Source organism: Aplysia californica, unplaced genomic scaffold (assembly GCF_000002075.1).
Source record: "Aplysia californica isolate F4 #8 unplaced genomic scaffold, AplCal3.0 scaffold00150, whole genome shotgun sequence".
NCBI classification, from domain to species: domain Eukaryota; kingdom Metazoa; phylum Mollusca; class Gastropoda; order Aplysiida; family Aplysiidae; genus Aplysia; species Aplysia californica.
In genome coordinates this window covers 187611-208885 of record NW_004797420.1, presented here as the reverse complement: position 1 = coordinate 208885, position 21275 = coordinate 187611, and the positions used below count along the sequence as shown (strand labels likewise).

General features: G+C 42.8%; 1 protein-coding gene across 3 annotated transcripts in view; it reads right to left on the bottom strand.

The window, feature by feature from the left end:
* Positions 1-1959: 1959 nt before the first annotated feature.
* LOC101857638 overlaps positions 1960-21275 on the bottom strand; it is a 24225-nt gene continuing 4909 nt past the window's right edge. For 2 of the 3 annotated variants that reach the window (XM_005097227.3, XM_005097228.3), the window contains exons 2-4: positions 7244-7523; positions 6031-6213; positions 1960-2925 (exon numbers count right to left, since the gene is read on the bottom strand). In XM_005097227.3, coding sequence (XP_005097284.1) covers positions 2663-2925; positions 6031-6213; positions 7244-7469 — 672 coding nt within the window. In that variant the 5' untranslated portion in view covers positions 7470-7523 and the 3' untranslated portion in view covers positions 1960-2662. Of the gene's footprint in view, positions 2926-6030; positions 6214-7243; positions 7524-15545; positions 15713-21275 lie in introns of all 3 variants that reach the window. The other variant, XM_005097226.3, reaches the window with a different exon arrangement.

The window sequence follows — 21275 nt, the reverse complement described above, 5'->3', positions numbered from 1 at the left end:
CATTCCTAAACCCAAGCACTATGGTACACTTGGCCCTAAGGCAAAAGATAAAGACTGACAAAATTTATCTTCATTTAAAACGAGACCGACACTTATTTCACTTAAAGGATTGAAATGTTTACTTACAACACTTATATATGGGATCTACTTTCATAACTCAAAGCAAACTGTATCAATTGCCAAAATATAAAACAGAAGAACGTATTTTCAACAGTGATTGTTCAGCCATCTGGCATTTTAAAAAAACCCAGTTTAATTTTCAAAAAGAAAACATTTTTGCAGAACTTGAACACATTTTGATCATATTGATTCATGATGAACAAACAATCCACTGGAAACAAAACCAAATACATACAGTGTATAGCAAATAATCATTTTTGAAACACAGTATGTTAAGTCTGCTTTTTTAAGTAGAAACAATATTTTCACATTCCATACACACAGGACATTTAACAAAATTAAAGACGTATTGTAAGGTATTTGATTTGGTCCTTGACATCTGCATCCAGCCATACAACTTTTCTGTACATAGTTAGTGTCTCTCTCTCACATCCTTTTTTTTTCTCAGTCATTTTTTATGATCCTCTTGGAATGAGACTAAAGCTGCAAAAGTGCATGCCTTGTCCCATCAATATTGCTAGATGATCCATTATCACAGACCCACAGGATTCACTGGTCTGCCATTCTGCACAGTGAGGCAATCGGACAAAGGAATGAAAGGAATGACTATGAGGCAAAGGAGGGAGAGGGGCCGACAGAGAGAGTGTGTGAGTTGTGTGTGTGTGAGAGAGAGAGAGAGAGAGAGAGAGAGAGAGAGAGAGAGAGAGAGAGAGAAAGAAAGAAAAGAGGAAGTGAAAAGGAGACAAGAACCCAATATCACTAGTACTAATATACAATGTCATTCAGTAAAAACAATGCTGGTCTGAAATACATGCAGAAATATAACAATAATAGGTGGCTAATTTCAGACCTGTTTCACATTGTTCATCTTCAAATCCTCAGGAACAAACAAATAAGAGTTACAAGAGGTACAAGAAAAGATAGAGGATCCCTCAGGGAGTCAAACAGCAAGAACAAGAAAAGACCATACAATCCACAAGTGTTTGTAAATGCAACAACATTGTAATTACACTGGGTTTACCTTTCAACACTGCTAGGTTTATTAAAGAGGTAGGACCATCAGATATAACTCCCATCTCTGATACTGATAGGACCAAGCGGATGGGGTGGAGTGTAATGAAAACTCACCAAACAATACAAGTTCAAAAACAGGGATTTCAACCACGGCCATCTGCACCATAGCCCAGCATAACATTAACTGAGCTAAAGATGAGACCACAACTTTAAAATACTGCTTGTGCACAGTGACATTTTCGGCGCCATGCTCAGCATACCTTTAAAAAAAGTATAAAGTTTGCAGTACAAAATGACACTTTTAGGATTCTCTTCCACGAGGCTGAGTAGACAGTCTCTGAGGGCAGACAAGTGTCCAGTAAGTTATTACAGGTCAGTCAAAAGCCTGTCATTTAATGACCATGACCAGGAAGTTAACCCACCATTCAGTAAATGACTAGTCAGTCAACTATCAAAAAAATCAAGGACTAGTCATTCAACCACCAAAAAGTCAAGGACTAGTCATTCAACCATCAAAAAGTAAAGGACTATTCAGTTAATCAGTTAACTATTTTAAAAAAAGGACTATTCAGTCAACAATCAAGAAGTCAAGGACTAGTCCGTCACTATAAAAAATTCAAGAACTAGCCAGTAAACAAACAACTCGCCGAAGAACAACCAGTTGGTTGACCAAACGGTCAGTGAGCGACAAATCAAATGACCTACCAGTCAAGGTGCGAGTCATGAAACAAAATCACGTTATTTGAAGCAGAAAAAATATTTAGGGGGACATCAGACAGACTACCTCTGCCTAGTGGCCTGAGAAGGGGACAGGGTCTTTTTTACTTATTTTTCCATTCAGTTTCAGCAGAAGCATATGCAAAGAACTCTGGAACTATGTTTGAGGACAAACTTACAGGTGCCATCGGTTAGTGACAGTGTAGGTAGTACCTGTTGCCCCCATCTAGCATAAACAAAACAACTCACCTCACATCATAATCACATTCCAAACAAGAATCCAATTTCAATGAAAGTTATCACATTTCATCCCCGATACCATGACAAATATTTCCTTGCACAAGATTCATTTGAAAGCTTCCCTTTTATTCCCACACAAGATCACAAGTGACAGACTTTATAGACCTGGTGCTCGGAACCAGGCATGAAGGGCCATTTGTAACACCTCTTGCAACAGGAATGTCCTATACATTCTGCAATAAAGGGCTGGCTATGTCATGATTGGAAGGTAGCACATAGCTGTGTGTTGTAATACATATGATTCTGCCATACAAGGCTACATGCAAACAAGACACATTAAGGTTTTGACATAAGTTTCAGGGAGGCAATTGTGTTAAAGATGTATACATTTTTCCTTCAAATATTCTCAAAGAATATTAAAATTTGTTTCTACAATTAAAAAAACAAGACAGTTTGAGTTCACAGAGACAACAAAGCCCCTCCAATGAGAAAGACAGCAGTATATATATTCAGATCACAACCTTGGTAAGCACATGAAATAGCATATAACAGGAGCCACTGACAGCCCTGGTCACCAGCGCCACCATGGTTCCCGGGGGTCTCCAGCCCGCGCTGCAGCGGCAGGAGCCATGGTGTGCACTACTCGTGGCTCAGAAGGTTGTGTGGGGCTGGGCAGTGCTGGGCTGTGTGTCTTGCACATGATGACCCCTGTGATGACCAAAATGCTGGCTGCCGTGAAGGACATGGCAAAGCCCCAGGAGTAGTACGCCCCATGAGACACTTCCTCCGACGTCATTATCATGAATACGATGATGCCAACAAAACCCAAGAAACCTTAAAAGGAAGGAAAAGGACACATTCAAACATAATTTCAACAAGAAAGAAAGAGATGGAGAAAATGAAAGGAGAAAGACATGGTCTTTTTAATTTTTAGTCTTAATAGAGTTTTTACGGTGCTCGCAACTGCACAAGGTCATATGAGCGCCAAGGGGTGGATGTCAACAGAGAAGTCTTTACAGGGAATCAGGTTAACTCTGCTCACCTTTCTAGCTTCAAAGGCACAAAGTATGCTTCCAATATCAAGACACCCCAGAAATTGAGGGTCACAAGAGTGTGACAAACATACAAAAGAAGTAGAGGACAAATGACGATAATAAGGATTAGGAAAAAAAAAAGCAGCAGTTCCCTGTTGCAGTTCAGGCACAGTTATGAGCATGACATTATTGATGAATCGGCCCATTTATAATTCTACTGTGCATAAGAACATGTAAAAGTCCCCCCTTTGGGAATGGCCTAAAGCAGGGCTGCCTACCTCAAAGTTCCCATTTCAGACAGATTCAGGGTCAGTTTCAGCTAATTTGGCCCAAAATCAGATAGTACAAAGACAAAAAAGGAAAAAAAAAAGATGATTGTTGCCACATCGCACGCACTTGCTTTTCGTGATATTGGGAAATTATGTTTTGAAAACTTGTTTGTGCATGCACATGTGTGTGTGTGTGTGTGTGTGTGTGTGTGTGTGTGTGTGTGTGTGTGTGACAAGCCATCATGATACATAGGCATCCAACATAGAGCTTTCCGACGGTTGAAAATGGCATTTCCTCACTGCGACTATTCAATTTGTCATCACTGACAAATCCAGGAACCCCAATATTGAAGATACAATCATCAAGCCTGTACTTTAATGTTCCCTCATTTACTCACTTGATGTCAAATGTCAAAACCACTTCCACTTATCGTTTTTATTTTAGCATCAGTTTCTTGCACCGTGGCCTTATCCAGCTGCCGTAGACTTTATTGCGTCAAACACCTCCCCTCAATTCCGAAGCCCTGCAACGCTCCTACTTTGAATGAACTTTGATTAACCCAAACCACCGGCCGGTCCCTTACTCGTGTCGTACCCACACGATGCGAAACACAAATTCGCACAGGTTCAATGACAGGTCACGATGACGGGCCCGACAATCTAGAAATCGGAGGAAGCTTGTTTTCTTTTTTTTCCCCTTTTTTTGCCATTATAGTGACAGCAGTGAGAATATAGATTAAATTTGTATGGCAACACTGTGTTTTTTACGCACAAAATGCATCTTACAAATTTTTATTAACTGTAAATCTTGTTACTTGTGTGAAGGACCGACATCACTGCACAAGGGGTATTCCCATAAGCGCTCAACGTCCCCAGAAGAAGCACATCTCAAAGTGTGTAGGCGCTGTTGGTTCCAAGCAATGTTTGATTTCATAGCCTTCTGCTCCTCCCATTAAGTCTTGATTTTCTGCAGGCGCCCCATCCAATTCCAAACTCGCGAAGGCGCTCAAGATGATGGTATTCCAACTCTTCTTGTTCTTTTTCCCATTTTTCCCTGACTGAACGTACAATTTCAGGTTTGTCAGGGCACAGCTTCCCTTCAGGTTTTGCTTTCCAAGCAAGCTCATCAGCCCGCTCATTGCCCTTGACTCCAGCATGGCCCGGGGTGAAGATCCAGGTGATCTTTTTTAGTGTCGTCTTCTTCAGGAGCTCTGTCCATTCAGCTCTAAAGTTCCCACTTTCAATCTTCCTCAGTGTTCTGAAAGTCTGTGTCCATTTGAGAGCCTGAGTGATTGCCTCCGTCTCCATTCTCATGCTAGATGTTGTCATATTGTATGCTCTTTGCTGTTCCTGCACCAATCAGACACTCACTCTTGCTGAGAAGCCCCATCCAGACTTTCCTCCACATTTAACAGATCCATCCACGTATAACGCAATCTGGCAGTTTCTAATACTAATACAACTTATTGCCGAAAGTTGCCGTAAATATCTGACAAGTTACTGAGGCAGGTGCTGTTCTCTCTCTCTCTCTCTCTCTCTCTCTCTAACACATCCAGTTGATATGATGATGCGGCAAGTACGGAACTCTCAGAATGTACACATGTATGAAAAAAAAAGAAGAATGGAAGCACTGCAGAATGGGTTTTTTCTTCTTTCGGCACCCATCGCAAATCTGGTAGTTCTGACACATTATGGGTATGGCAGTAGAACAGGCCCAAAATCGGTATATACCGGGAAAATCGGTAGATTTAGGCAGCCCTGCTAAAGACACTTCAGTCAGTAGCACCGCCTCGGGGGTTAGACATGTTCTTCATCATGGTGTCAGCCACAAACCCAAAACGAAGGAGAAGAAAAAAAAAGAAAGAGAGAAGAATTAAACATCCGGATGGTGACAAAACTCAAGACTGAGAGAGAATGAGTGAGGAAAAAGCACTAAAAAACCGACCCTCAGACTTATTCAGCTCTGCAAGAAACAAACAAACAAACAACAGATCACTCTATCTATTCCAGAAATGATTTTGTCAACACTGTTGACATCTTTTTTTCCTAAGTGTCCCCATGTGAATGAGGAGAGCCTAAATGTCACTGCGACACCCCTGAGGGCTGTGTGGAAAGCTAACCTCTCTCCCTCAGCAATACAGTCACGCTGTTTTCTATGCCACAAACCCATTACCTTCCTCATCCTCACCTTCCTTTTCTTTCTCTTATTCATATAGTCAATCTTTCATTTAAGTTTTTTCCTCAAACCTTGCATATATTTTTTTACGTATTCAAAGAGCATCGGTCTTAAAATACACATTTCAAGCAAAAATTTCTAATTCTTTTGTAAAGTATCCAAAGACGTACAACTTCATCATTTTCAAAATCTTCATATTTTTCCTGTTCGAGTATCCTTTTAGAAAAGTGATGAAAGTATGACTAGAAATCACTCAGATAAAACCCTCAAGGTTAGAGTAACCGTAACACAGGAAGGCCAAAAACGTGGTTGAGAAAGGGGGAAGCAGATGCCAGGAAACAGGGCAAACTTGGATAACTGGAGGATGCACAGGAAAAACATCTTTGGGGAGAAATTGTTGATGGTCTATGCCCCTTAAAGTTTATGAAAATAAGACAGAAAGATTAAGGCACCCATCTACCTGCCACAAAAGCTAGATCCTCTGGAGTTTCACTGTCACGGTGCAGCAACAGCCGCAACCTCCGCAATCGCATGGACTGCAGCCAGCTGCGAGGTGTAAAGTTCTGCAGTAGGGCTAACACCAGAGCCAGGATGTAGAAGGGCAGGGCCAGGGTCTGGAGGATGACCACCACGATGAACCAATCTGGGAAAGAACAGCAAAGTTTGTGAATAAAAACTGGGAAGCACAACACAGTTGGGCAAACATACCCCAGGCCTACAGAATACAGTTGACTACAAGACTACAGATGAGTTAATGTCGCCAGGGGAATAAAACAAAAAAGATGAAAGATCAGTCATCCAAAGTTCAACTTAATCATTGGGACCACAAAATCCCACTAACCATTCAAAAAAGGAAATTATAACTTAAACAAGTGCGAATGTCTAAAAGGAGAACATTCCTACTATACTTTTGGTGCTATATCACACCGTCGTTGATCAGCGTCCCATGGGGGAAAGAGGCGGATTCTTAATCAGGCGTCCTGTGGAGGCAAAGTGTTAATAGCCCCATGGCAAGTAGCCTACCACAGGAGGCTACACATTCCACTTTGCCACTCTCATCAACATATAAAAATTTCTCAATTACATGTAAATCTGTCACTCTACAAAGATGATGTTAGGGGGATTTGAAAGTGGGTGGGTTGTCCCTTGGTAAACAAGAGTAGTCTAGATGATATAAGATTGCTCTCTGGACAAGACTCTTCTTGCCATAAAAGCTAATCCCCCCCTCCTTTCCTATTAGAACACACATACATACAAGATCAGGACCCCTCCCCCTCCCAGCAGATAATAATACATGATGATAATAGACCCCTTCCAGACAAAACACTTGTTAGGCACAAGGTAACACTGCCCCTGCAGAGAATTGGTACGGCACATGATCCTTAACCTCTCTTGACAAAAAACATACATTAACCACCACAAGTTCAAATCACCCCCCCCCCCCCCCCCAAAGCAATGTCAGTGAACAGATAAAAACAGTACAAATGATTCACGGCTTAAAAAACCTTTTCAAACTGTCTTTGGGTCCTCAGTCCTTGCTTTTGTAAGTCAGATAATTTGGTAAACAAGACATGAGACAGACGATCCTTGTTCTCTGAGTGCGTTTATCTGTTATGAGTTCCCATTTTTGGAGATCCAGATGGTCAAAAGAAAAGAGTAAATGGACAACTTACCATCAACCACCTCATTTCCAATGACAGGATTACTGGAACATTGGTTGTCTACACACAGCTCCCACAGGCCAAAGGTACCATCCATCTCTGTGCCGTTCATACCAGACTTCTTAAACCACAGCCAGTCTGGGGCACCAAACCCCAGCAAAAACGGCCATATGCCAACAAGGAGGGAAACCAGACAGACTCTGTAGGAGACTCCTCGATGGCTCCACGTTCTATCCATGATTTGTGGTGTTCTCTGATGGTGCACTCTCGTCCTTTCACAACCGAGCCCAGCCTGATGAGTATATGAGATTTTTATAATAAGGATTTTTATTGAAATATTTCAATCCTCCCAGTAAGAACATAATAAACTGCTTATTATTTACATAAAAAGTGATACCATTTAGCGAAATGAGAAAAAACTTTTGCTCTATAACAATGAAATTCAGGGTGGTGCAGTGCCTGGTGAAGGTTATCCATTTCAGGTGTATAATTTGCAAGCACCTACAGAATCATCACCTTATAACTTGATGTCATGCCTAATTTCCAGGCTAATTAATAAGTCAGCAACTCCACCTATTGATCATAAAATTATCTCAGAATCAAGCACAACATGTATATAATTATATATATATATATATATATACATATATATATAATTATATATACGCAGCCGTAGAGGAGCACAGACTTGACACTGGAATTAAAGAGTCGAATCTTGGTGCGCAGTGAGATGTTGCTTGCTTTCCAGACTTTTGATAATTGATTGAATGCTGACCTCACCTTGGCGGTTCTTGCTTTTACATCTGCCTCCATTCCACCTTTACCATAATTGACACTTCCAAGATAGGTAAAGGGGTCCACTTTTTCCAGGGGAGTGTCTTCCACTGTCACAGCAGGGCTTGAAACTTTTACTAGCTTGACTACTTTCGACTTGCCCAGATGTATACGTATGCCAACACTCCTTGATAGGCTGTTGGGCTTCTTGGTCTTTTCTGGCACCTGAGCATGTGTGTGAGAGAGCAGTGCAAGGTCATTGGCGAAGTCAAAGTCGTCCAGCTGCTGCCAAGGGATCCACTGTATTCCATTGCGCTTGCCTCTGGTGGCTTCTTTCAAGACCCAGTCAATTGCCAGTGTAAAGAGAAAAAGGTGAGAGCAAACATCCTTGTCGTACTCCTGTCTATACCTGGAATGGGTCTGAGAGTTGTACTTCGTGGAGGACTTGGCAGTCTGTTCCATCATAGGTGGTCTTCACAAGCTTGACGATTTTGTCAGGTATTCCATAAATACCATTCAAAGCCTTACATTATTTTATAATTTATTTAAAACACAGCATTAAAATGAACGTCAATGACATTGAGACACGATAATTTCTGACAAGTCCTTTGTCAAAGACCAGCTCTATTCGGACTCGAGTCCGATTAGATTTTTTACCTATTCGGATTCAAGCCTGAATATGGGTTTTATCTATTCGGACTCGGGTCCGAAATTTTTAAAAATTCATTCGGACACTGTTTGCAAGTGAGTTATGTGAGTGTATGGAGGTTATATAATACTGTCGTCGGGGGATTTTACGTAAAACTAGATTTAGAACTAGAATTACCTACTAAGACTGTGCAATTGTGTGACAAGTCAAAAGACTGCACTCTCATTGCCCAACGGCAGTGTCTAAGTACACGGTAACTGACAACAGGGTCTTTCCACCACCACTACAGCATCATCATTTTAAATGTGAAAAAACCCAAAGAACTTGTTGTTGATTTTTTAAAAAGAAATTGCCCCTGCAGCCACTCGAAATTAAATGTGAAAACATCGAGCAAGTGTCAGACAATAAGTATTTGGGTGATACAATAGACAACAAACTCAACTGGCGTGTCCACACTTCTCTCCTGCATAAAAAAGTGAACAAAAGACTATTTTTTCTAAGGAAGCTCATGTATTATAAAGTTGATAAAACAATGATGTCCATATTCTATCATTCAACCACAGAAAGTATGATCAATTTTTGTATAACAGCATGGGCCGGGAACACAAAACAACAAGATAAAGAAAAATTAAATCGACTAATACAGAAAGCAAGTAAAATTTCAACATCTACATTCCCCTACTTGGATCAATTATACACAACAGCTTGCACTAAAAAAATCAATTCCATCTCTTTAGACAACAAACATCCCTTTTTCCCTCAAATAAAAACAAGAGTCAGAAATAAAAGACCTAGGCTTCTAATCTGTAACAAAGAAAGATACATAAAGTCATTTCTACCATCATCCATCAAAATTCTTCCATCTTAATCATCATGTATTTAAGTATTCACATGACCTTAGAGCATGCATCAGAATAACATTGAGTATGTATCTGCACGGGTCTTTCAAAAAGTTTTGCCTCCAAGTTAATAATTTCTTTATTACTGATGTTACATACAAAAGTTATACACCAAATGAAAGCTTAGAACGTCTGCTACATGACAGTGCCTTTACTTTTCAACACAGTTGCCTTCTTTGTTGATGCAGATCCGCCAACGTCGAATAGGTTGGTGCATGCCATCGGCGAAAAATTCATGTGGTTTTCCTCTGAACCAGCAACGCACATCGGCTTGAACTTCATCGTCATCTGCATAACGTTTTCCTTTGAGGTACTCCTTCAACTTAGGAAAAAGATAAAAGTCAGATGGAGCAAGGTCTGGACTGTATGATGGGTGGGGTAAGGTCTGTTGAAATCTGAGACTTTTCATGGCATCTTGAGTTTGTCGACTCGTGTGTGGACAGGCATTGTCGTGGTGCAAAATTGCATTTTTTCTGCGCCGAACTCGAGACAGCCGTGCTCTAAGTTTTCTCAGGGTCTCAATATATCGTTCAGAGTTGATAGTGGAACCCTGCTCCAAAAAATTCCATGTGAATCAGACCATCGCAGTCCCAAAACACTGTCATAGGCACTTTCGTTGCAGATGAAACAACTTTGAACTTCTTGGGGCTAGGTGAGCCAGTGTGCCTGTATTCTTTCGATTGTCTTTTGTTCTCTGGGTCATAATGGTGTACCCAAGTCTCGTCTCCTGTGACTATACGGCGTAAGAAGGCTTCATTTTCATTGGTATAACGAGCCAGAAGTTCATCACCAACTTGGCTTCGGTTCAATTTCAGCTCTGGTGACAACATGTGGGGAACCTACAGTGCACACACTTTCTTGTAATCCAACACATCATGGATAAAACACTGAGCACTCCCTACAAAAATCCCTAGCATTTCATCTCTCACTGAAATCTCTTACTTTGATCCGCCGGTTTGCTTGGATGATCTCATCCACTCTCCCCTGGTGTTGAACATCACTGGCAGAGTAGGGACTTCCACAGTGAGCTTGGTCATGCAAATCAGTCTCTGCTGGACTGGTTTCAGTGAACTCCTTTGCCCATCTTCGAACAGTACTTACATCTACACATGCTTCATCATAGACAAGCTTCATTCGCCTATATGAATGTCGACAGGTGCAGCTCTCTCTGTAGTAAGGAACTCAATAACAGCTCTTTGTTTTAAGCGCACATTCATAGGTTTGCTGGACGCCATTTTCTCGGCGACAATGTGCCCTAGCTTCCATGATGTAAACAGCAATAGCATAAAATTGTGACATCATAGCATAATTCTGTTTCGGGGGTTTGAGAGTATACATATTGAAAGTCAATTGTGTAAAATTTAATGAAGATATCTTGAATAGTTTAAAAGTTATTGGAGAGGAGGCAAAACTTTTTGAACAACCCTCGTAGCTTAAGATTATTACTCAGGGATGCCACTCAACTTTTTTTTTAAATAGCTGAAAATCCGGGGGGAGGGGGGGGGGGGGATTCTCCCCGTTATTTGAACTTATGGCGAAGTCTTCGTTTTTCCGTTATTTGAACATTTGACGCAAGTTGTTGTGTGTGTGTGTGGTTTTTCTTCTTTTCGACCTATAGATTCTATCTCGGTCTCAATAACGGAATAGCGGATCAGGATCAAAATACCGGAAATACCGGTAAAAAAGCGGAAAAGTGGCATCCCTGATTACTGTTTATATTGCTGCTCTATCCAGATGATTGTAAGCCTGCATGTGTGTGCATGTGTGTGTGTGTGCATGTGTGTGTGTGTGTACACGTGGTGAAACACCAAACCAATGTGCCAGGATCCGTACAATAAAGATGATTCTTATCTAATCTTATCTTATTACTTCCACCATCATTTGTCTTTCTACACGTTTAATATCATTTTGTAGTGTGTTAATAGTTTTTCTGTAATTATTTTTTTAAAAATCACAACACACAAAATCGACAGCCGTGGCTTCTTCCCAACACCTCTTTCCTCAGCAAGCCGAGAGTGCATTATCGCTACGCGCAATCTCATTGGTCGACACAATTAACTTTGCTGCGGGCAAGGTCAACTCAATTTGGTTGTTCTGTTCATACTAATGATGCACAGAGGGCCAGTTTAAATAGATCTAGTAACTGGATATTAAAGCTCACATCCCGATTGTTATCATTATAATAGAAAAAAATTTAATAAATGCTGGAAATATTTAGAAACAAGGGTCAGAAGTCGGAAAGGACGTCATGCTGGACTCAGTTCAGAGTCTTTTTTTATATCTGTTTTGGTGTTTTACTCTGCTCGCAACTGCATAAGGTCATATGAGTGCGTGGGAAACAGCAAATATTTTCAGTTGGTAGGAAATTTTGAATTTTGCTCAGGTGGCGGTCGAAGCCTACTCTTATCGATTTTAGACCACCAATAGTGGAGTGAGTATGATGTGTGTCTGAAATGTCTAAAATATTGTTATGTCATTGTCTCTCGGGTACTCTGATCATTGTTCCTGCTTGAATGTAATTAACATCCCAGAGTAGAGAAACAAATAAGCGTCATCATACTTCATTACGATCAGAGTACGAGGTTCAAGCCCCCATCACTCATCGAAGACAAATCATTGCCTGTATCCCCGACCACAGCTTGAACCCCCTTCACCTCATCATTCACAATGCCTACCATCTCATGCCCCCTCTCTACCTGTGACTATTCAACCCCAGCTGACTCACCTCTCGAACTTGCAGTTGTGCTCCTCCAACTCCACAGTAAGGAGCATGACACCAATACTACTGCCCATTCATCGAAACCTACAGTAAAGAAAGTGCGACGACCGACCGTCTCCATAGGTGAGACATCAGAGGACTGAGTCTATTTCAAATCAAGACGAACTGACTACAAGGCAGCAACAGGCATTTCAGAACCAGAAGCGGCTGTGCAGCTACTAGAGTGTTGTGAGGAGCCCCTACGCACGGACTTAACTCACACCAATGGCGGCTCCCTCCAGAGCAAAATTGAAGAGACAATCTTCCGGGCTATCAGGAAACTGGCAGTGCGCCAAGAGAACGTAATGGTCTCTCGTGTAGAACTCGGTAACATGAGACGAGACAGGGATCAGCCTATCAGGAATTTCGCTGCTCGTCTCAGGGGCCAAGCTGACATATGCAAAAAAAACCATACCATGCCCCAACTGCTCCACCGAGGTCTCATATACGGACCCTGTACTGAAAGACTCAGTCGTTAGAGGCATGGCAGATGTGGACGTCCAGCTGGATATCCTGGGTGACCAAGATCAAGACATGACACATGAGGCCACCATTACCTTTGTTGAGGCCAGGGAAAGCGGCAAAAGGTCAGCCCAGCGCCTCCATTAGAGGGTGGCGTTCCCCCGCAGCATCCCATGCCCCTCCACAGCAGCCACCAGCAGCTACCACGCACAACAGAAGCTATGTGGACACTGTGGCAGCAGGGAGAACCACAAGACGACATGATAGGGAAAAGACATGCCCTGCATTCAGCAACATCTGCAAAGAGTGCAAAATCAAGGGACACTTTGAAACTGTATGTCGTGGCAATGCAAGAAAGAAAACACCGGCAACTGTGAATTCTATGAACAATAATGCTGATGACTGTGTTGATCTGTTGTGCTCATTTGAATGAGTCAACATTGGTACCAATGTCATATGGGGAGAGTGCCATAAAACTTGAACAACACATCTACAATGACATGTGCAAAACATGGGAACGGAGGCAATCCGACCCCCAGCCATTCATTGATGTGGCTATTCATTTGGAGACGTCTGACTATGACACACTAGGTCTCTTACCTCCTCCCAAGGGCATTGGTACAATACATAGCAAGGCCACAGCCGACACTGGTTGCCAATACAACCTCGCAGGAGTCAAACTCCTGCAAAAGCTCGGATTGGACACCAGCCACCTTACGCCGGTCACAATGCAAATGAATGCTGCTAGTGACGAATATATTCGCATCCTTGGGGCTCTTGTACTACGCATCGCAGGGAAGCACAAAATGGCGGGCAGCGTCAAACCCCACAGGTTGTATACTTCACAAATGACACACACACAAACTATACCTGAACAAACAGGCATGCATTGGTCTGGGTATAGTATCAGACAAGTTCCCAACCATTGGGGAGCAAACCCCATCCAGCAATGCTGAAGTTAAGCACTCAGTTTCCGCAAGCACTAGCCATTGTGGATGCCCACAACGCCTTCCCCCCCAAACTTCCCACGGAGCTACCATGCAAGGCTACCTTGGAAAATAGAGGCAGACGCGAGAAGTACTTGAAAGAACTATATGCATCCTCCACATTCAACACACATGCACACATCAGCAGCTGCCCATGATGCAAGGCCCTCAGATCCGCCTGATGATAGACCATACAGCCAAGCCAGTGGTTTACCACACCCCACTCCTTGTAACCTTGTACTGGATGGATGAAGTAAAGGCAGGTTTAGAGAGTGTTCAGAGTGATTGAGCCAGTACCTATTGGAGAACCTGTCACATGGTGTCACAGAATGGTCGTCTGCCCCAAGAAAAACGGTAAGCCTCGCAAACCGTCGACTTCCAGGCACTGAACAAACACGCCAAAAGGGAAGCGCATCACACAGCCTCACCATTCCACAGGCAAGATCAGTACCCCACAACACAAAGAAGACAGTCCTCAAGGCTTGGAAAGGGTATCACAGCGTCAAACTACATGAGGATGATGTACACCTGACCACCTTCATAACCCCATGAGGTAGGTACAGGTATAAAGTTGCCCCCCCAAGGTTATCTCACATCTGGCGATGGCAACACCAGACGCTACAACAAGATCGTGTCAGACACACCAACAAAACCAAATACATAGACAACGCCCTGCTTTGGTCCGACATCATTTATTGAAGATGCATTCTTCCAAACTGTGAACTGGGTAGATGTCTGCGGGAGAAACGGCATCACCCTCAACCCCAACAAATTCGGGTTCGCTGCTGACACCGTTGAATATGCTGGACTTGAGATATAAGCCACAACAGTCCGCCCATGCCCACGACTCTTGGAGGCGATCAGAAAGTTCCCTACGCCAAGAAACATCACAGATGTTCGGTCATGGTGTGACCTCATCAACCAGGTCTCATATGCATTCTCAGCCACAGATTAAATGGGACCATTCCAAGCACTAGTTAGCCCAAGCACCCCTTTCAGATGGTCTGACAACTTTAACAAACTATTCGAGTAATCTAAGGATGCCATTGTCAGAGAAATCACAAAATATTCGAAAAATCCCTCCCAACCTGCATAGCAACGGATTGGAGAAAGGAGACAGGGATCAGTTCCTGGCTGCTCCAGAAGCACAGCACTTGCGAGCCCACAACACCCCTCTGTTGCAAAGATGTCTGGAAAGTGGCACTTGTAGGGAGCAGATTCACCACGAGAACCAAGTCAAGATATGCTCCTATCGAAGGGGAAGCCCTCGCCGTCATGAATGTCCTTGATAAAGCCAAACACTTTGTCCTCAACTGTGAGGACCTCATTGTTGCAGTGGATCACAAGCCCTTACTTAAGGTCCTTGGAGACCGTTGCCTTGATGCTGTAGCCAACCCCAGACTGAGGAATCTCAAGGAAAAGTCACTAAGGTACAGGTTTCGGCTGGTACATATCCCTGGGATACACCACAAAGCAGCTGATGGAATGTCGCGCCACCCTGTCGGCAAACCAAAAGGATTCTACCTACAGGATGACATAGCAGAGCTAATGAATGACATGTCTGCTCAGCCACCAACAATTGATGAGCAGCACGAAATCACCTTGATGTCAGCTGTTTTGGAGAACATCAGGAATATCACATTGGACGATATTCGCACTGAAACCACCAGAGACGAGTTGATGAGCACACTACTATCCATGCTCGAGGACAGCCTGCCAGACATACAGAGGGAAATGCAGCTGGAATTGCAAGCCTACTTTACGCTGAAGGACGAACTATACTCACTTGATGGCGCAGTCCTATACTATACAAAGATCGCATTATTGTCCCTCTATCGCTGCGCAGGAAGGTGCTGGATTCTCTCCACTCGGCACAACAAAGGCACATCCTCCATGATGGCCAGAGCTGAGGCCTCTGTCTTCTGGCCAGGGATAACCTCAGACATCCACAACCTACAGGACAAGTATCCCCAGTGTAATTGCAACAACGCACCATCCCAGCCGCAAGCCCCCCCCCCCCCCCCCCCCCCACGCCCCTAGTATCCCTTGAAACCCATTTCATATGGTCTGTGCAGACTATTTCCACCACCGGGGACAATCCTACTGTGTGATTGTGGACTGCTACAGCAATTGGCCCATCGTCGAAAAAGCGAAGGATGGCACCAGTGGGCTAATAAGCAGCCTACGGAGAACTTTCATCACATTTGGCATCAGTGAAGAAATCACTACCGATGGGGGCCCAGAGTTCACAGCCACTCAGACTGAAAGATTCTTTAGGGACTGGGGCATTCAACAGCGAGTGTCATCTGTTGCCTACCCGCATGCCAACAGTAGAGCGGAGGTGGCAGTGAAGACAAAGACCTGTACAACAGTAGAGCGGAGGTGGCAGTGAAGACAAAGACCTGTACAACTGTAGTAGATTAAAAGTAAATTCATATATAATCTAGAGATAAATCTAAATCTAGATATCAGATCTTTCTACGATCTAGATATCTAGATTCTAAAAGTAGATTATTAAGTCTAGATCTAGACTAGACTCTAGATATTAGATCTAGTATGGGTAATTGTTTACGGAGTGTCTACGTACATGGTAACCGGGCGCATAGCCTCAGGGTCTATGTACACGGTAACCGGGCACATAGTCTCAGTATCTACGTACACGGTAACAGGAAGGTCCAAGAGATAGTTCACTCAGCCAAAAAGAGTGTCACTTTTATTGTTTTTCACACAAGTAGGGTAGATTCTAACTCTGTTCGCAAAGTTCACGCTTTTTCGAAGAGGGCGCACTAGGATCAACCGCTCTGTAATCCAACATGACAGCCACTGAATTTTTCATAACAGAGCGTCCAGTAAGCCTTTACTTTCGCTTTCGTTATCACCCAGAAATTTGTCAGTAATTGTCTGATAACGCAACAATTATTTTAACATGCAAGTTCGGCATTACAAACGTGGTGTCGCCATGAAAATAAATCAATATTTGTCACTGTGTCGTCACTTATGGGGGCAACATAAAGAAAAGAAAGTTATACATACATGTACAAGCGTCTTCGGGCTCGCCATTGTGACCGGTCAATGAACCTGCGCGTGCTCTGAGCGCTTCGAATTACAGGACTCCGGAATGGGGGGGAGATTATTGATTTTTTAAAAAGACGCACTCGGGGATAGGGGGAGGGCTGGACGCAACACCAGAGGACAAAAAAAAACCCTGAAACTGGAAGCAAATATATATATGTTTAGAATTTTGATTACTTCTACAGCTCTCTGCTAAGTAAAGTGTGTGTTGGAGCAGGCCTTGTGTGAAAATGGCGTAAGTGTTCGCGTTTCATTGTATTAGTGACAGCTAGTAAATTAGATCTCTATATTTTAGCTTTCTGAACAAGATTCGCAGATTTTCAGTATCACTGCATCTTGCCCTTCTTCAGTTCTTACACCGCTCACACTGAATAGGTCTACTTGGGCTATTCTACTGTACTTTGAGTTTGAGCTTTAGATCTAGGCTAGATCTATGTGAATCTTAGATCGAGATCAAGAATGATGAAAGTACTCTTGAAAGTGGATTTTTCCTACTGTGAATGGATCTGGAAATCTAGGCCATCTGTGACGCCTGTCGGTTGTTAAAAATGTGAATTTCTAAACTTAGATCTATCTATGGGCCAAGGCTCCTTCTTTCAATTATTGGCCTCTATGTCTTTTTAATCCTTCGAGATCTAGGCTAGAACTAGAATCTAGATTAGGTTCTTCTAGGAAGCAACAATTGGCATGTAGGCCTAACTCTTTTTTTAAAAAAAGTGATTGAGCTGGAACTTTAGGAGAAAAGCCCACGCCTTCGAAGAGGGAGAAAAAGTCTTACCCTTAGAGGTAGTCAAGAGGGGGTGCTACATGGATAAATTCAAGGTAAAATATTTGTGTTTTGTTTCTTTTCTGTTTTCAGTCTTTTTCCTCTTCTTAACTTTCCAAATAATTCTTCATCATTATTCCGTTCGTAGAACGGGTACTTTTATGACTAGTTATAGCTAAAATCTTGAACTTTTTGCCACCTTGTTTTGTACTATGTCACACTCTTTGGTGCAGAAAAGCAAGCATTAGACCAAATACTATAGCCTTTGGATGTTGACCCTAGCTATACCCCGTAAAGATGTACTTTTCCATGATTGATTTTGACAGTCTTCTCTCTTCCATTAGTTTTAATATGTTCTGGGTCATTCATTTTTTATTTGCTCTTTTAGCTTTCATATACTTTTATCCAGTGTGTAAGTTGTGTGATTTGTGTGTGTTTAGAGACAGAGAGAATATCGTTGTGAGGCTATGGAGATTTGTGTTTATAATGTAACACAGTCAAGTCTATTTCTGACAAACTCAACCAATAAAGCTATCCTCATATCGTTTTATCCAATGTGTATGTTGTGAGATTCGTGTGTGTGTAATATGCTATCATGTATTAAATTTATATAGAGGCTATTCACACGTGTATATGCATGATGTGTGTGTGTGTGTGTGTGTGTGTGTGTGTGTGTCTCTCTCTCTCTCTCCCCCCCCTCTCTCTCTCTCTCTCTCACTCTCTCTCTCTCTCTCACTCTCTCTCTCTCTCTCTCTCTCACTCTCTCTGTGTTTATGTATTTTTGTGCGTGATTGTAAGTGTGGTGTGTGTAAAGATAGTATTAGTGGGTGGTTGGTGGGTGCTCTGGTGTGGTCTGCTCCTTCTCTCCTATTCAACATCTATCATCCTTATCTTTCTCTTCCTTCTTTTTGTGTTTGTTACTCTCTTGTAACACTAACACCTCTAATCTTCGGCACTTATATGAACTTATTGTGTTGCAAGTGCTAACTCTTTCGAAAACAAAAGATAGTTTTAGGTATGAACAAGGCGCTTGGGCGGCAAGCATAAGTATATGCGTGGTACCGAAGCTCGATCTACTTTCGCTTTCTTTACCACCCAGAAATTTGCCGGTAGCAGTCTGATTAACGCAACATGTGTAACATACAGGTTGTGTGCGTACAAACGCTGTGTCGCCATGAAAAGAAATCATTGACCTGTGCTTTCACTTGCGGAAAAAAAAGAAAGTTATACAAGCGTCTTGTCAGGCTCGACATCGTGACCGGTCAGTGAACCTGTACCTTTGCATCACATTATGAGTACCAGTACCAGTGATCATTGGGGTCACCGAAGTTCATTCAAAGTGTGCGCTGCGCAAAGTATAGGGCTCCGGAATGGGGGATTATTGATTTTTAAAAAAGGTACAGTCGGGGGGAGGAGTGGGGTTGAAGGCAACATCGGATGACAAAAACTGAACTTGGAAGCAAATTTTAGTACAGTCAAACCTGTGTAAGACGGCCACCCATTGTCAAGGAGAAAAGTGGCCGTATAAGACAGGTGGCCGTCTTAGGCAGGACTGATCAAGATGAAGAAAAAAACCCATTCCCATCTGAGGTCTCAATCAAAAGTAGCCGCATTGTTGTTGTTTTTGTTGTTGTTGTTGGTTTGTATTTTGTTTGTAATTTTTGTTTTGTCGCTGATTTTGCACAAGGGTGACAATAAAACGAAATGTGTCAGACATGGAAGACCGAGTGCCATGTTAAAACAAACGCATGGGTCGCCACCACTCGGAGAACGAGCGACGCTTCTATCACAAGTTCATGTTGACGTCCATTGTTACAGACTGGGTAAACAGTGACCACTCATCTCACTTACGTTTTGTGTATGAGTTCTGGGCGGGGCTTATGGGTTATGAGGGATCACACGCTAACCTCACCAGCAGCTGAAATTTGGTAGCTAGACTATAGGTCAACAGTGGGAGGGGCCTACGCAACATGATCGGTTGGAGGGACTACCTTACAACAATGACAGGTGATTGAATTATGACGGCTCGCCCAAAACGCCAGGGGCCAAAGGCACAATTTATGACAAAACGTAATGGAGTCATGACTAAGGTGGCCGTCTAAGACAGGTGTTATTGCTTAGTGTGATAGGGGTTGGTTGTGTGTTAAAATATGGTGGCCGCTGCCGCATTGGACAGGTGCCCGTTTTACACAGTTAAAGTATATAGAAAAAAACGCAAGGGGGGAAATGGAAAGTGGCCGTTTGTACAGGTGGCCGTCTTATAGAGGTGGCCGTCAGGCCAGGTTTGACTGTATTTAGAATTTTGATTATTACTAGAGCTTCCTGCTACAGAAAAACGTGCATTGGTGCAAGCCCTGTACGGAATTGGGATCCGTCGACTCATACCAAGTAAGCCGTGTTTTTTAACCAAAAGGTCCGCGTTTCATTTGATGGGTGATAGTCAAGGATCTCCTTGGTGATAGTACGTATGTTTCATTGTCCTTTGTTCTAAGAGACTATGACCTCATCAAGTGCATACTTTTTTATTTTCTCTCTTTGTCTCTCTCTCTCTCTCTCTCTCTCCCTCTCTCTGTTTTCTGAGTCTCGTTCTCTCTCTTTCTCGTGATAGTATTACATGTTTTGTAAGCATCTATATTTTAGCTTTCTGATCCAGATTCGCAGATTTTCAGTTTCAGTGTCACTGCATTTTGCTCTCCCTTAGGAAAGATGACAGGGGGTAGATTGGGATCATTTTTGGGATTACATTCCGCTCACAACAACACACAAAAAGCGGAGTGAAAAAGGAAAAAGGTCAAGGTCATGAAGGGAGCGAAGCAGTTACCGTGCACCTAGCTTAAGCCCCCCCCCCCCCCAAAACAAAATACCCGGTTACCGTGTACGTAATACATGTAATGAGAGGCGCCCTGTTACCGGTTACCGTGTACGTAGATATTGAGGCTACATGCCCAGTTACTGTGTGTGTGACATTGAGACTACACAGTGAAAAGGGAAAAAGGTCGAGGTTATGAAGGGAGCAAAGCAGTTACCGTGCACCTAGCTCAATCCCCCCCCCCAGCCCCCACGGAACTAAATACCCGGTTACCGCGTTCGTAGATAATGAGAGGCGCCCGGTTGCCGGTTACTGTGTACGTAGACACTGAGGCTACCTTACGTGCCCGGTTACCATGTACGTAGACACTGAAGCTACGTGCCCGATTACCGTGTACGTAGACCTTGATGCTACTTTCAAGCGTTTAATTCCAGGGAGGACTTCGTTAACGAGCGACCACTCCGAACTCTATCATGAAATATTACACTCAATGGCCATAAAATTAAAAAACCAGTAGGTAGATCTAGATTCTAGAGATCTAGATTTAGATCTAGATCAGATCTAGGCCTATTTAAGCCAGTATGAGTACATGTCAAAGGTAGATTTCCACCTGTTGAAATTGCCGTGATTTACGTGTATTCTTAACTACAGCGCAAAGTTTTGAATCAGTGGGAGACGGCATAGATTTTCGTCTAGATCTAGATCTACATCTAGATCTAGAATCTAGATCTAGATTTTTTCTAGATCTGGATTCTAGATATTAGAGAATCTAGATCTAAGATCTAGATATCTAGATTGAAAGTGGCTATTCTCACCCGCCCGGAAGTTCTCGCAAGATCTACTCCTCCCCTCTTCTCTCTCTCTCTGTC